This window comes from Malus domestica, chromosome 03 (assembly GCF_042453785.1).
Source record: "Malus domestica chromosome 03, GDT2T_hap1".
NCBI lineage: Eukaryota > Viridiplantae > Streptophyta > Magnoliopsida > Rosales > Rosaceae > Malus > Malus domestica.
In genome coordinates, this window is record NC_091663.1 from 16,829,196 (window position 1) to 16,845,008 (window position 15,813).

Below are 15,813 nucleotides of genomic sequence, written 5' to 3' on the forward strand. Positions count from 1 at the left end.
TTTTTTAATCTTTTTATAAATAATATGTCTATTGGTTATCATATATATATATATATATATTTTATAATGAATATTGTAACCTAAAATTGTTCAAATTTCGAAAAAGTATGAAAATTCACGTATTCTACATACTCCCAACATCTTCTTGCACACATAAAGCACATGAAACACACACCAAACTTAGAGTTTGTGGCGCCTTGAAAAATTTAGAAGAGGGATGATAAACTTTGGAATATTTGTAAGAAGAAAATGATTTGTGATGATGCTTGAACAATTAGATGGGTCTAAGACCTGTAACCGGGTCAGTTTTCTGGTGGAGTATATTGCCAGCAAGTCTTTTTACAATACAAAACAAATCCATTACTAGGGCACCGCCAAACATGTAACAGCTCGTCCCTAAAAATTATGATTTTTATAATTTTAATAAGTGAGTTTACAAAATGCTCTTTGAGGCAAAGTGTTGACTTTTGTTGATTATCGTGTCGTGTCACGTAAGGTTCATTTTATTGGTGTATTCTTGTATTACTCGTTGCTATCAACGCATGGGCGTAAACGGAACACAATTTGGAGTTATAATGAAGGAGATAGTAACGTTTAAAGTCGAGGGCAAAATTATAAATTTCTATTTTCTAGAAAACTCCAGATTTCTGAAGTTTAATCTGGTCATGCCATGTGTGTGGTTGGGATTGAAGCAAGGAACGATGGGCGGTGTGGATGGGAAACAAAGGAGGAACAGGGGAGAGAAGTGGAGGAATGAGGAGACGAGAGAGAAAGGAATAGACTAACCAGAGAAGAGGGAAAGAAGGGAAAGGAGGGAGGAGAAAAAGAAGGGGAACGGGTCGGGTTTCCCCTTGACCCACGCGATGACCCCATTCCCTTAGTGTTTTCCGTCCAAATTTCTGGCTTTCTTCAACCTTCCATCACCACCAAACCTCATCACAACATCCTAGTGATGAACAAATTATATTTCTCGCAAGTTCACGAATCGATATCATAGTATAACAAGCAAATACGAGTGTCGTACCCACAGGGATTTGCAAAATCACCTAACTGAATCTAATTTTGTAGTACCCACTACAATTAAAATAACGAAAACAACTAAACTACGAAATTCAAATAATTAACCAAAGAGAAGTTGATTAAATAATCTTAAGTGCAGTAAATTAAAGAGAATTTATGTAAATAATTTCTGAAAACAATGGTTGAAACACTAGGTATCCGACTTTACCATATCAATCCAATTCTATGTCATTAGATAACTTAATAAGAACAATTCAATTCAGGTTCTAGGGTTCATTCTCTCTTTATTATGATTATCCGTTAGGCGTCCGGGTGTAACCACATATTCTTAATCATCAACTTAACCATGGCGTCTAGTCTAAGTCAATAATAAAAAATCCATTAAGTGCAAGAAGAACAAAGAAAACCAAAAAGTGTCTTAGCATGGCGTCTACATCAACAACAATTCATTCATCCAAGAGAGCTATCTCAAGGCTAAGCATATGGCGTCTACTATAACCTTGTCTCATACATCTAAAAATTCATATTAAAGGTAGCTAATCAATAACATGAACATAAAGAATGATACAAGCACAATGAATGAAACTAGAAACCTTGAATTGATAAAAGAATGAAGTTAACTAAGACAAAATTATCATGAAGGCTACATCGGATCCCTAACACAGAATTAGTTCATCACGACCATCAAATTATAATAAGACATAATTATCACAATCATGATCACCAAGTCGGAAAAGATGTAAACGAAAACAATGGAGAACCCCCTCGGCGTTGGCGTCTTCCTTAGGTCAATCCTCTGTGATGAAGTGCGACTCCCCTATTTTCCTCTCTGCTCTTTTTTCACGTCCCCCCTTCTTAAATAAACATCTAAGGAATATATAGGTAGATTTTGTTAGGCTTGCTTTGCCGCAATTGTTGAATCCCAGCCCATACAGAAATCCCAACATCATCAGACTTCGGTTTCCCGATCCAAACTGGACTCCACTTCCGCGTAGAATTCCTGAACTGACCTTCTTGTACTAAAACAGGTATAACTTCTTCTAGAAGCATCCAAATCACGATTAGTAAAATTCGGCCGAAACTAGACATCTAGAGCTTTCCATGCATATGTGACACAACACTCAGTTCGTCCTGATGAATGTTTGACGTTCCAACGAAAATGACAGTTCTGCGCAGCACCTTCCAGCTCTAGTTATAATTTTCACACAGCAGCCATTAAGTTGTGGATTGAACAATTTAACATTTGATGATTGTTGGAATGCTTCTTCACTTCAATTCTTCTCAGTTTTGATCCCTTTTAGTCTTGAAATCACCAAAAGACTCTAAAGTCTTCTCTACGGCCCATTATCTACAAAATATGCACTAAACACATCAAACAACCAATTTCACAAGAAAACATAGCGTAAAACTTAGGAAATATGGGCAATATAAATGTATAAATATTGTGTTATCACCTAGCACCTAATTCTAACCAAAACCCGACGAGATTTGCTTTGATTGTGCGGGGAAAACCACCCACGGGTCCGAGAGTCTCTCAGTGTTGATCCTCCAATTGCGAAACGTTTTCTTTGAATTACCACTACCACTAAACTTCCCTTGAGGCCAGGAACAAAGCCCAATCAACATTGGGGGCGTCAGAGTTGTTTTGGAGGTCGAATCAAACACACCATTTATAGGGTTTCCGGCGGATTTTCGTGAAATTGGGGCTTTTCCCGGCAAAATTGGCCTTAGTCTTAGGTATGAAAGTTGCTCTACTAATTGAGATCTTCATTTCTATGAAATTTGGTAATTTTTAGAAATAGTTGAATTTTCCGGCAAGTCGGGGCAGCAAACCACCACTTGCGACGACGTGTGGGCCGAGGTATCCCCTGACCTTCCTAGGTTAAGTTTGAATACCTTGATACCATTTGTGAGGTCTGATTAATGAAATTTCGTCGTTTGAACCTAGTTTCATTAAGGACCACCACCCAATTATTATAGTAGTTGGCGATCTGAACGTTGGATCGTCACTAAACTTTGACACATTGTAGTACATAATATTTGAGGATTTTAGAAATTTACGGATCAAGAATCCGACGTACGGATCTTCTCGAATAGGATTTGTAAGTTAAGTGTTATATTGACAAGAATTCTGAGATATGGTTTGGTAATTGTTCTAGACGGCGATTGTTCGTGACGCCTCGAAGTTGTGCTAAGGAATTGTAGCATGGACTCCAGGTTAGTAGGCTTTTGGTTTTTAGTGTATATATATATATATATATATATATATATATACACACACTTAGTATTTTTCCCAGAAAACTTATTTAAATGGTTGTATGCTTTGAAATGCCATGCCAAATGTTTTCTATTTAGAATATGCATTTAGTAGTCGCTTATGTTATTGTTGACGCTGCGGACGCAATAGTTGCTTATGTTATTGTTGACGCTGTGGACGCTCAGGTAAGTTCCAGGTGAGTTTATAGACTGTGGATGTGAGTTGTATGGTTATGATTACCTTTGATGCATTTAGAGCTCATAAACCTGCACCCCCGTGTTAGTGCTTCCGCTCGTGGCCAGGGCATAGTCTTTCACGTGATGTTCACCTCCCACACCGCATGCTCACCTTGGATCCAAGTTTGGTGCATAGTCCTGTCGTACAGACCATTATATGTGGTTCCAACTCGTAGGTGACCCGCGATTATTCGCACAGTCTTCATGTGATCGTAGCACTTGAGCGTACTTATTACACCTAGTCCTGTCGTATAGACCACATTAAGTGGTTCCAACTCGTGTGCATGCATACTTGATGAGCTATAGGTTCAGCCGTACAGGCCACAATAGGTGGATCCGGCTGACATTTCACTTTCATTAATTTACTTCACCTGGTTTACTTATTCATTATGCTGAGATATTTGACATGGCATACATGTGGATTTTGATATTTCGAGTATGGTTTTGATATAGGTATGTATTATTATTTTCTGGGAAATTATACGGGTTTTACGGTGAGGGGTTATTATTTTTAGAAAGAGAAATGGTTTTGAAAAGCTTTGTTTTTGCCCACTCACATTTTCTGTTTTGCGCCCCTCCAGGTTCTAGTAGCAAAGTTTTTGTATCAACGAGGATTTGTGGCATACCCTGGTACTGGTGGCTTCTTATGATGGTATAATCCTTATCTTACCTTACTGTACTTTACTTATACTTTGACATCGCCTGTGAAATGGGTCCATACCTGCTCACCGCGCACTCGTGTACTTAGGCACTTTTAGGATTAAATTTATTCACATTTTCCACATCATCACACTTTATGGCTTCATCACCTTCCGGGTGTCGGCTAGCACAGCTCGATTCGGAGTCCTAGTGGACTTTCCGGGTCGGGATGTGTCAAAACACCAACAGAAATGAAAAGAAATATGAAATCTTGTAGGTTTGAGAAGAAAAAAAAAATCAAACTAAGCACAATAATTTTGCTGATTTTGAAGACTATTAAAACCTATGAAGAAATTGATGAAAAGCATACTGATTGAAGAGAAAATTGTTAAAATCTATAAGGAATTGAAGAAGAGTGAGATGTTGCCATTTGGATTGATTTTTTTTTCTTGTAAAAAGGTGATCAGCTGGTGGTTTCACAACTTTAGCCACTCTTGCGAAGGCCGAAAAAACTCACAGATGCATTTCAGCATCTCCTTGCCACCATCATGCGATTCACCAGCATGAGAGGTTGTTGTTTGGATTGATGGCATATGAGGTAAAATGATCAAACTTCGAACCCCATTGCATAACTTACATGGCAGGTGTTTTATTATGAGTGCTGCTAAACCCATCTCATTATCTTATTTCTCCACCCACTTTATATTTTTACCCAACAGAAAAAGTTGGAAGAAGAAAAACACTCTTTTCTCGCCCACCATTATTCCTAATACCCTACTCCGCTCATGTGATATCACATGGCATCGAGAACAAATTTGAACCCCGCTGCTAGGAATAGATTGTCCTCCTTCTTGTAGGCTGATTTAGTTTTATTCCGGCAACCGTTCATGGCTTAATTTGCTAAGCGTGTGCAACTTGGCATTTCCATGTGATTTGAAAAAATAGTACAACTTGGCATTTCTATGTGATTTGAGAAAAGTGTATTTTAGGAATAATGGTGAGGCAAGTTTGGAAACCCCAGCTCCTCTGCAGTGCCGCACCAACTCCCAGCTCCCCATCCGGGTCCCAACCATCGCAACACCACCATGCTAGCAAAATGGGAAATGAGAGAGAAGGGATTGGAAGTAGAGAGAATTTAAAGCCATCGATCTTATGAAGCACATGGACGATGATGGAAGCAAATCCTATAGCGGAGCCTGCTGCGTTGACTTGATTTTGAGACGATGTGCGACTCACTCGAGGCTTAAAACCATTATCAAAGATATTCGGTTGCTGCCTCCAAATTTTGAGGCAATTTCTTGGAGGCATGTGCTTCCCTCTATGTTGTTTGTTTATTAAAAAAGCAAATGCCAGAGAGGGACTAATAAGAAGCTGCATTATTTTGGAACACGTGAGCAAGGTGGGAGTGTGTCCCTATCCACGAGACTCATTCACCAGATATTCTGCGCTGTTCTCCGTAGCTTCATGTGCGCATTTCAGACGCCAGACAATAATCCATTGGCTGCCTGAGATCAGAACCCAATGGATTATTGTCTGGCGCATGTGGGTTCTGATCTCGGGCATTCTAAATGGCCAAATCGAATTTCCCCCGTGTCGTGGCAGGACACTAAAATTGTAGCTAGTGTCTAAAATATTGATATCACTAGAAATATCAATATGTAAATTTGTAAAAATATTGACAAATATATTAAATATCAATATTGACATCAGTTACTTCCGATAGAAACGATGAAATTTTATGTCAAACATTGGTTTGAACGAAATATAAGAGTTTCTTCGATATTTAACAGATGTGTCAAAAATAGTGACCATATCTATCAATTTTAGCTTAAACTTAATGTTTATCCGATATGAGATAAAATTCAGACTTTATTCCATTTCCCTATTTTTTTATTTATTAATATTTCCATAAATATATTGACCGTATCAAAGAAATTTTGAAACACAAAGTGTAGCCCAGCATCGGAAATGTTGCGCTCCAGTGGAAGGAACTCCACCTGGTGCACGTTAGACAAAGCACATGGTCCTGAAAACCAAAGAAAGGAGAAATTTTTCAGTGTGACCGGTACACAGACTATGTGTTACTATACAAATAGTGAGATATATGCAAAAGCTAATAATTTAAAAAATAAAATCTTCCACCATTTTTATAAAAACACGTGATGTACCATCTGTACTTCTGTCACAATACAAAAATTTCTCCAAAGAAAGGAGCAAGCTGCCACACTGGTCACTGGTGTACGTTACTGCGCTCTGTTAGTGTTATGCGCCTCTGCATTTGGCAATTGCATGTGCATGTTACGTATAATACACTAATCATTGATCGAGTTGAATTAAATTTGTCAACTCCCAGCCTCCATGGAAGTTTGTGCCTTGCTTTCAATCATGCAAAAATAGTATTTTTACCACTTAATTGTACCATTATTTGTACCATCTCTCTAATAGAGATAGAATCTACATGCGTTGGCAGCCTTACCTCTATTAAAAAGATGATACAAATAACACTACAACTTAGTAGTAAATGTAGCATTACTCTCTATTTTTTGTGGTCTGATGTTTGTAGCAAAAGTTTAGGGTGATTTATTTTGAGAGAAAAATTAAGAGTACTCTCTTAAAAATGAGATTTTACATGAACTCTTTGTCACTTCAATATTGCGTTAAAAACATGAGTGATAGAAAGTCTATAGAGAGTGTTAACTTTAAAAGAGTGTCCTTAGCATTTCTCTTGTTGGGTTGACAAATTATTTTACATATAAGACCTTAATTCAAGAGAAAATTTTATGCTAAAAAATAAAATGACTACTGACTTGTGCCCAAGATGAAACTAGTTCATTAAATTAAACTAAATTTCTTTTACGTCAACATATTTCATTACTTTTTAACAGAATAGACTGAATCTCCATTGCTTTAAAGTTTTAAAATTTAAATATAACAGTTGAGAGAGCGGGTAAGCCACCAGCTGTGGCTAGCAGCTTTCTAACATGATAATTACCTCATATTGCCCAATGCAAACAATCGGGGAAGTGATTTTGAAACACTTTTTTTAACTTCGTACACACTCTTGTTTTAATTCTGATTATTGATGTTATTTGATTTATTTAATCAGATAATTATAAATAAAATAAAAGTGTGAAAATAATTTTCCATTCCACTGCTCTAATTTGACATAATTCATTTTCTTTCAGTTGCACATGCATCCAATTTTGATGGTTCTAGTATAAACTACTCATATTTTTCTTTTGGTAATTAAAGAATTCAGATTTGCAAAAGTAAAATGAAAACTCATGTTACCAAAATTAGGTAAGAAATGTCGGTGAGCTCTCACATGTGACGTGAGAGCTACAAGTTTTTATATCGTTTTCTTCAGATGCCTTTTCAAAAAGAGAAATTGTATTGCAACTTAACAATTTTCTTTTCATGCCACTTAGTACTACAATCTAGTGATATTCCTATTTAATGGAAAATAAGAGGTCTTAGGTTCGATTCTCGCTAATGATGAATTTGAACCATATTATTGCTAGCTCATTGTGAGGCTAAGCCCACCCCTTCCCTTAGTGTAGATAACATGGATTGTTAAAAAAAAAAAACAATTTTCTCTTCTTATAAAAATGAAAAACGCCACTTATTACCACAATTTAGGGTATTTCTCTTTATTTGTAAGTGATAGGTCTTATGTTTGATTTTTGCCAAAGGCAAATTTGAACTGCATTATAGCTAGCCCATTGTGATGTTAAACCCACCTCTCCCCCATAGTATAGATAATATCACTTGTTAAAACAAAAATGATACTCCCAATATTTTGCTTAAATAGATGTGAAAAATTAATAATCATAAGGCATAAATCGAATCAAAACATCGCCACACCCCTTTATACAGCGAACACAACCTAGATAGTCACACAATTTCGCTTAATTTCATTGAGATCATCATCACGGTCCACTTTTATTTTCTTTTTAGAAAATGCCAAGGAGATCGCATTTGTATCATGAGTCCTGCTCTCCTAAGGTCCTCATTTTGAGGACTTGTAAGGACCTGATGTATATTAGCCACAAGATCTTATTAGTTTAAATTTAAATGCTTAAAATATTTGACAACTTAATAAAAAAAAAAAGAGTTTTCTAATGGTTCATGAATTTTAAGTTGATTTTACTTTATTAAGTTGTCAAATATTGTAAACATTTGGATCTAATATATTATAATCATGGGGCTAATGTGCATTTGGTCATGTCCTCAAAATAAGGACTGTAGGAGAGCAAGAGTGTTTTATATCATCTTTCTAATAGAGGCTACTTATTTATATCGGTAAACCCTACATCTAATTATTAAAATTTCTAATTTTGAAAGGTAATTTTTCAAAATTAGAAAAAAAAACAACATTAAGCAATATGTTTTTTTTTCGTTTAGCCCAATTTTACGACCTATTTTTCATTGCACATGAAATTATAAGATAAAATTGTAAATATGTGTACTCACTCGTAAAAGGCACATGGCACATGTTGCGTATGTAAAATAAGGGAATTGAAGATCTATTTTTTTTTATTGACCAAAGAAATATAAAATAAAAAACTTAAAAAATCTATTTTTTTAACAAATATTATCTATAAGGGTGAGGGGAGGGCTTAGCTTCACAATGAGTAAACAATAATGTGGTTCACATTTATCTTTGAAGGAAATCGAATCTAAACCTTTCACTTACCAGTGAAGAGGAATACGTGATTTAAAAAAAAAAAAATCCAATTAAATACATAAATAGAGAAGAAAAATAGAAAAAAAATGTTGAAGTTGGACAGCTACCTGCGTCGGCGTAGAAGGCGGCACACCCATTTCCCACAATCGTACTCTCACACAAGTCCTGCTCACTCTCTGAATCCGAAGGTAGAGAGAGAAAGTTAAGAGGAGAGAGGAAGTTAGAGAGAGAAAGCAAGAGATTGCTTTGCTTGCTTAGAAAGTTGGCTACAGATTTCTTAACACCATGATTAGCTACTAACTATATTTAGATAATGCACACTTTTCAACTGAACCACCCCAACCCCACCCCTAAACGGCACCACTTTTGAGCAATGAGTGGCGACCGGAGCAGCGGTTGGCGATCCATGGATTGAAATTCGAAATCCGCCATTGTTAGTTTTTGAGAAATGGCGTGAGCTTTGAAGTAAATGCTACAACTCAATCAGTCGTTGTATTCACAGGCATTGCCGTGATTTCGATATCTCAGTGGATCGAGGGAGCAAGCGATGGAGTCCAGGATGGATCAGTATGAGCTCATGGAGCAGATCGGCCGCGGAGCTTTCGGCGCTGCCATCCTCGTCCACCACAAGGCGGAGAAGAGGAAGTAGTTTATATACTCATATGTCAATGTGTGTGAATTTGTGTAATGTATGGATTCAGATTTGAGGCTCATTTGGTTTTGATGCATTTCTCAGATATGTGTTGAAGAAGATCCGCCTTGCACGGCAGACGGAGCGGTGCCGGCGATCCGCCCATCAAGAGGTAGGTTCAGTTCAATACTCCAGTTTTCCAATTTCCTTAGCAGTACTTGCAATTTTGTTTATGTTTGTGTAATATTCGGTACAAATTTGGTTTTCTTATTTATGTTTGGGAATTTGGAATTCTAGATGGCTCTTATTGCCCGAATTCAACACCCGTTTATTGTCGAATTTAAGGAAGCCTGGGTCGAGAAGGTTAGACACATTTCTTTTTGAGTGAATCTGTGTTTGTGTGTGGGGATGCACATATCGAATTTGTAGTTTATTTTTTTCGTTTGTGTTTTTCCTAAATCGGAAGTGATGCATTCAAAATGTAGGGTTGCTATGTTTGCATTGTCACTGGATACTGTGAAGGTGGAGACATGTGAGTTGTCATAGTTTTACAAACTTCATTCATGGGTCTTAACTTGTATAATCTCATACTCCCTTAATATTCTTTAAACCATTGTTCCCATCTGTAAACTTATCAGGGCCGAGATGATGAAGAAGTCAAATGGGGTGTTTTTTCCCGAGGAGGTTAGTATACTCATGTCTCTTTCCAAATCAGCAAGCCCGTACACACACATTTATTTTCCTTCCGGATGCTTATATTGAATGTCTGAATTCAATCTTATGGTCGGTTTGTGTTGGTGAATGTGGGAATTGCTCAGAAACTCTGCAGGTGGTTCACACAGCTATTATTGGCAGTTGAATACCTGCATTCCAATTATGTTCTACATCGTGACCTAAAAGTATGTTCGCCAATACTAGCACTTGTCAACTGAGTATGTAGTTTAAGGGTTTTTCAAGATTCATATGGTGTTCTCTTTTGGCAGTGTTCCAACATCTTTCTCACCAAGGATCAGGATATTCGTCTTGGTGAGTTCAAGATGGATTTGAAAATTGTTTTATGATATTTTTGGCCTTCATACTGGTTTTTCTGATGATAATGTGTTTGTCCTGACTTTGTTCATCCTTGTACTGTATGTATACAGGGGATTTTGGTCTTGCTAAAACTTTGAAGGCAGATGACTTGGCTTCTTCGGTATGTGCTACACATGGGAATTCCTTTTATCTCTGATTCTTTGTATGTTATTTGTTTATCTTAAAAAACTTTACTTTGCAGTTGGAATAACTCATAGCTCAAGATTTAGTTTCAGAGTTTGAATTAGATATGATTAATGTTGTTGTTATTGCTTATGAAGTTTGATATCTTTAATTGCTAGTAATACAGTGGTGCAATAAAGTTCTAGAGTTGATAATGACCCTGATATGTGTACAACCGAATAGTAATGTTATAACGGAAGTTGTCAAGACTCAAAACATTAGATCCTTATTCTAAGTTGGTGTGGCTTTGTATGAAGCTATTGTTCAACCTTTTTATTTACTAAAATTCCCCTTTGCTTGCTGCGGCTCAAGAATTTAGCATGAGAATAGATGAAATTTCTACATATTCTGCATAACTAGTCACAATTATTTCCATAATTCCATCACCATCTACCTAATTCTTTTATTTTCGTTGGATCAAATTTCTAGCTTATCCTTTTAAGATTTAAGAAAATGAATGCTTAGAAGTTTTACTGTTTCAATATACAGTAAACAGGTTCGTGGTGCTTATTCTTAATAGTTCAGTTACTTACCCCTGATGATGATAGGGACATTAGTGATATTTGTGGAACTAACTGTTTCCCTGTACTTCTGTGTAGGTGGTTGGGACCCCGAATTACATGTGTCCTGAACTGCTTGCGGACATTCCTTATGGTTTCAAATCTGATATTTGGTCCCTAGGTATGTCGTCTTATAAGTCACACATATTAGATATTTATTTCTTTACACTTCTCTGATTTGTATCTTTATTTAACCCGTGGTTGAAAATTGTTGATTGTTTGGCCAGGGTGTTGCATATACGAGATGGCTGCTCATCGACCTGCTTTTAAAGCTTTTGTAAGATTTCTTACAAAATCTTATTGATTGTTTAAGTTCCATATCTTTTTGTATGAATTCCAATTTACCCGACAATCAGTTAATGTTTTTCTTTTATCCCAGAAGAGTAAATAGCATCTATAAACTCTAATTTATTTTGCAATAAGTAGATAGAAAAAAAAAAACAAGAAGAAATTCGTAGTGTTTTTTCCTTTTCAAATATGAGTTTATAGGAATCCTTATCATGTCCCCGTAATGGAGTGTATCTGTGTGTAATTAGCAATGATTTTTCATCTGTCTTTGAAGTGGCCAACAATGTACCGTGTCTCTTGAACCTCCGTCACCCCAAGTCAATGAAAGAACTTATCAATAGAGTAATTTTTGTCATTTACAGAGTTCAATAACTGTAAATTGCTGGGTGTAATGGTTAACGACTTTCTTCAACTAGTCAACTTTTTTTGTTCACAAGGGAGGCCGGAGAAGGGGGAATTGGGTGTGAGGGTAAATGCTGTCTATTATACGAGATACAAACCCTGACTCTTTGACTAGTAGACTTAATGCTGTTGTGAACCGTCCAAATATTTTGACCAGTTAATCTAATTTAATGTTTGCATTATACATCGTGTTTCAGGATATGGCAGGATTGATAAGCAAGATTAATCGTTCCTCTATAGGTCCTCTGCCTTCCTGTTATTCACCATCCTTGTAAGTTTCTTCTGCTATTCAGAGTCTCATTTTCTTCACACATGCACCACAGTAACATGCTATTGTGCTGCATTACTGTGCCTTATGCCCCCCCGTATCATGAACATGCATACGATATTATATACATATATATCAACATGGTACTACGTGCAGACACAAACATAAACTTATAAATCTATGCATATTTGAGTATTAAATGTTTTTCCTGCTGACACAGTGGAGAAACACAAGTTTCCACTTTTTTATATTCTTTCCAATAATGGCTTTATTGCTGATTTGCTGTTGAAAACTGGATGCTCTATAGCATTATAATCAATCTATTTGAAACTATGCATGCAGGAAAACACTAATCAAAGGCATGCTGAGAAAGAACCCTGAGCATCGGCCAAGTGTAAGCCTTCTCTCTACAATGCTCTTTGTCAAATCGACAATTTTGAGTACAAGAACTGCGTACTAATAATCACTACTGTATATTTTGTCAGGCATCTGAAATTTTGAGGCACCCGTATCTGCAACCTTATGTTGATCAGTATCGTCCATCATTTACCACTCGAACAGTCTTCTCCCCAGAGAAGCGTGTATCTGTAGGTCATGAATCTCGGAGAAACATGGCAGAAAGCCAAAACAGTAATGGGTCAAGCAGTGATAAAGATGGTTTGCCTTCAATTGAGAAAAACATTCCAGAAATGGACACACACTGTGATAATAAAGCTACTGAGACAGATTTAATTTCTCTTGAGGATGAAGATGGCTTTGATCAGCTCCTGCCTACTGAAGAACATGAACGAAATGTGTGCACTTCAAAAGTGGAAGAACAGTTGATGAAACCACCTCATTCTGAATCTAATGTTGAATCGAGGCAACCAAAGACCATTAGGAATATAATGCTGGCTTTGAGAGAAGGAAAAACTAGGGAACATAGCTCACCAATGAGAAGTAATCGGTCTAAGGTTTGTCTGCCGCAAAGAACTAACGTAGAAACAGTGTCCAGAATACCCAAGCTGAGTGATGTCTCTCCTGTTATCAAGCCCAGTCCCGATGCACCAACTGTTGCATGTTCAAAGGCAACCCTCGATCCTGAAAAACGGACACAGGGATCCCATCCTTTAAAGCATCAGGTAATCAGTAGTTATGATTTAATGCTTTTTTCTTTGATGGGGTGTCCCCCTTCCTAGGGGATTATTTAATAATTATTATGTACTATATGTATTAAACTGTTATTGATGTAATCTAGTTTCTTGTTTGCAGTTGCCTGTAATTGAATACTCACCGAAATCTAAACCCAGACATGATGGTACTCCCCCTGTTCCTATAAAACAAGTTGAAGATGGACTTCCAAAGCCTAGGCAAAGAACCCCTCCTACACTGGTTAGACGTCCTTCATTTCCTGCGCGGATGAAGCAAGTGGGGGTTGATGTTCCGAATGCTGTGAACTATGTTGCAAGGATAAGTCCTAGGGAGATAAACCAGGAGCCTGAAAAGAATCCCCCTCAAGTGCCCAATGGTTGCCTAACAAACTCTCCTAGAGAAGTCCAGCAAGAGCCTCAAAGATATCAAGAAACTAGTTCAAAAGGATTGCAAACGGACAGCAGCAATTCTGTCTCCTCTTCTGCATCAATTCAAGGATTTGAGATTTGTGATGATGCAACAACTGCTTTTATTGACATGAGAGTGCAGGTGCTTCCTGATTATGGGAGCGTCACCCACACTGAGAGTACAGAGTCTCAACCGTGCTGTTCACCCGCTTCTCATTTTCATTCAGTGATATCTGAAACTGCTGAAAAAGATGGGAATGATAATAAGTCTGAATGCTTAATTGAAACATCTGAGGCTATTCTAGATCTTCAGAATACAGCTGCTGGTGACCAACAAGTGAGTTTAATTGCCACTCTCGATCTCCCTGACCCAGTTTCTGAAGAAAGATTTATTTGTAATGATCATACCCCTGTAAGTATGCCCAGTTGTATGCCTTATACAGTGGATCAAGCAAAACATACATCTACATCTAGTGGTCACGACAAGTTCACTGTAAGGGAACATCAATCCCCAGTAGCGGACACTACCCTTTCTGTTACCCCTCCCATTTCATCAAGCCAAAATTTATTTCAACCAGATCAAGGAACGGGTTTGCAAAATCAGTTAATGGAAAAGTCGACTGCGGCTAATCTTGCCCCTGCTTTTGATGACATCATACATGTGATTAGGCATAGTAGTTTTCGTGTTGGGAGTGATCAACCAGTAATGGAATCCGTGGAGATGGGGGTTCAGAATGTGGATGTTGGTAAGCTGATAAATGTGGTAAGGGATGAATTGGAGATGCCAAATGCGACTGGCCTTGTGGCTCAGAAATCATCAAACTGCGCTGAGACAGTGAGCCCGGAATCAAATAACTCTGATCTCTCTAATGTCAAAGAACCCGAGATAAGAAACCCCATTCCTTCAGCAAAAATATCCGAATCCTCTGAGCCTACAAAGTCCAGTCCTCCAGCGGAAGAGGAAAAACCAGAGAAGGAAATCATGGATGTCAAGTCTTTTAGGCAGAGGGCAGAGGCACTAGAAGGACTACTAGAATTGTCTGCAGATTTGCTGCAGAATAACAGATTAGAGGAACTCTCAGTTGTTTTGAGGCCTTTTGGGAAAGATAAAGTCTCCCCAAGAGAGACGGCTATCTGGTTAGCAAAGAGTCTGAAAGGAATGAGGATTGAGGATGGCGGGCGGATTTCATGAACATTCTCCACTGTAAGCATTCTCAGTTTTATGTCATGCCTTCTCAGAAAATTCAAATCCAATTTGAATTACGAAGACAACGACCAGGTCTCGATTTTTCGCTCTATTTTTCTTCCTTTTCCTTGATTTTGTAATTCTTTGCATGAATTTGGTTGTACATAGCGACCATACGAACTCTAACATTGTCTACTCGCCAAATGTATGATACGTTGTAGCTTGCCGTCAATGTTATTAGGCTTTTTAGCCAAAATAATCCTTAAGATTTGCATTACACATTACTTTGGTCCCTGAGATTTGAAATCAATAGAAGTGGTCCCTGAAATTGTCCATCATCAATCATTTTGGCCATTCCGTGCAAAATTATGTTAAATAAGAATCAAAATAACAGATTTGCCCTCAATTTAATAAACAATAAGCCAAAATGATTTGACAAAAATTAAGGGTATTTTGGTAATTCTATTCTTATTTAATGGTGATTTTTCAATGAAACACCAAAATGAGTGATGGTTGACAAACTCAGAGACCAATTCTATTGATTTCAAATCTAAGAAACCAAAGTGAAGAGTTATGCAAATTTGAGGGATCATTTTGGTTAAAAAGTCATGTTATTATTGTGTTACACAAAGTATTTGGTGAACTTGTTGATCAGGTTCTTGTTCTTCTTTGTCGAAATACTTATTGTAGTACATGGAGAGAGACGAAAACACTTACGACAGTTCTTTGGCTAAGATTCGATTAGTGTTGTTTTAGGCTTCTACATTCCATTACTTTTTCGTTAATATTATTTTGAAGCACTTCTCAATACTTGTACAAGAAGCACTTGGATTTTTAATTAGCAGTT

General features: G+C 37.2%; 1 protein-coding gene across 2 annotated transcripts; it reads left to right on the forward strand.

Moving 5' to 3' along the window:
* Nucleotides 1-8,927: 8,927 nt before the first annotated feature.
* On the forward strand, nucleotides 8,928-15,250 carry LOC103417215 (serine/threonine-protein kinase Nek5-like). 2 transcript variants are annotated; one of them, XM_029099937.2, is made up of 15 exons: nucleotides 8,959-9,272; nucleotides 9,368-9,484; nucleotides 9,576-9,642; nucleotides 9,768-9,833; nucleotides 9,956-10,002; nucleotides 10,109-10,154; nucleotides 10,289-10,369; nucleotides 10,454-10,496; nucleotides 10,613-10,662; nucleotides 11,324-11,405; nucleotides 11,512-11,561; nucleotides 12,172-12,245; nucleotides 12,585-12,636; nucleotides 12,728-13,363; nucleotides 13,494-15,250. In XM_029099937.2, exons 2-15 carry the CDS (start codon nucleotides 9,387-9,389, stop codon nucleotides 14,970-14,972), a joined length of 2,871 nt encoding a protein of 956 aa, XP_028955770.2. In that variant the 5' UTR covers nucleotides 8,959-9,272; nucleotides 9,368-9,386; the 3' UTR covers nucleotides 14,973-15,250. The 2 variants fall into 2 exon arrangements, with proteins under 2 accessions (XP_028955768.2, XP_028955770.2); XM_029099935.2 differs by having other exon boundaries at nucleotides 8,928-9,484.
* Nucleotides 15,251-15,813: the final 563 nt, after the last annotated feature.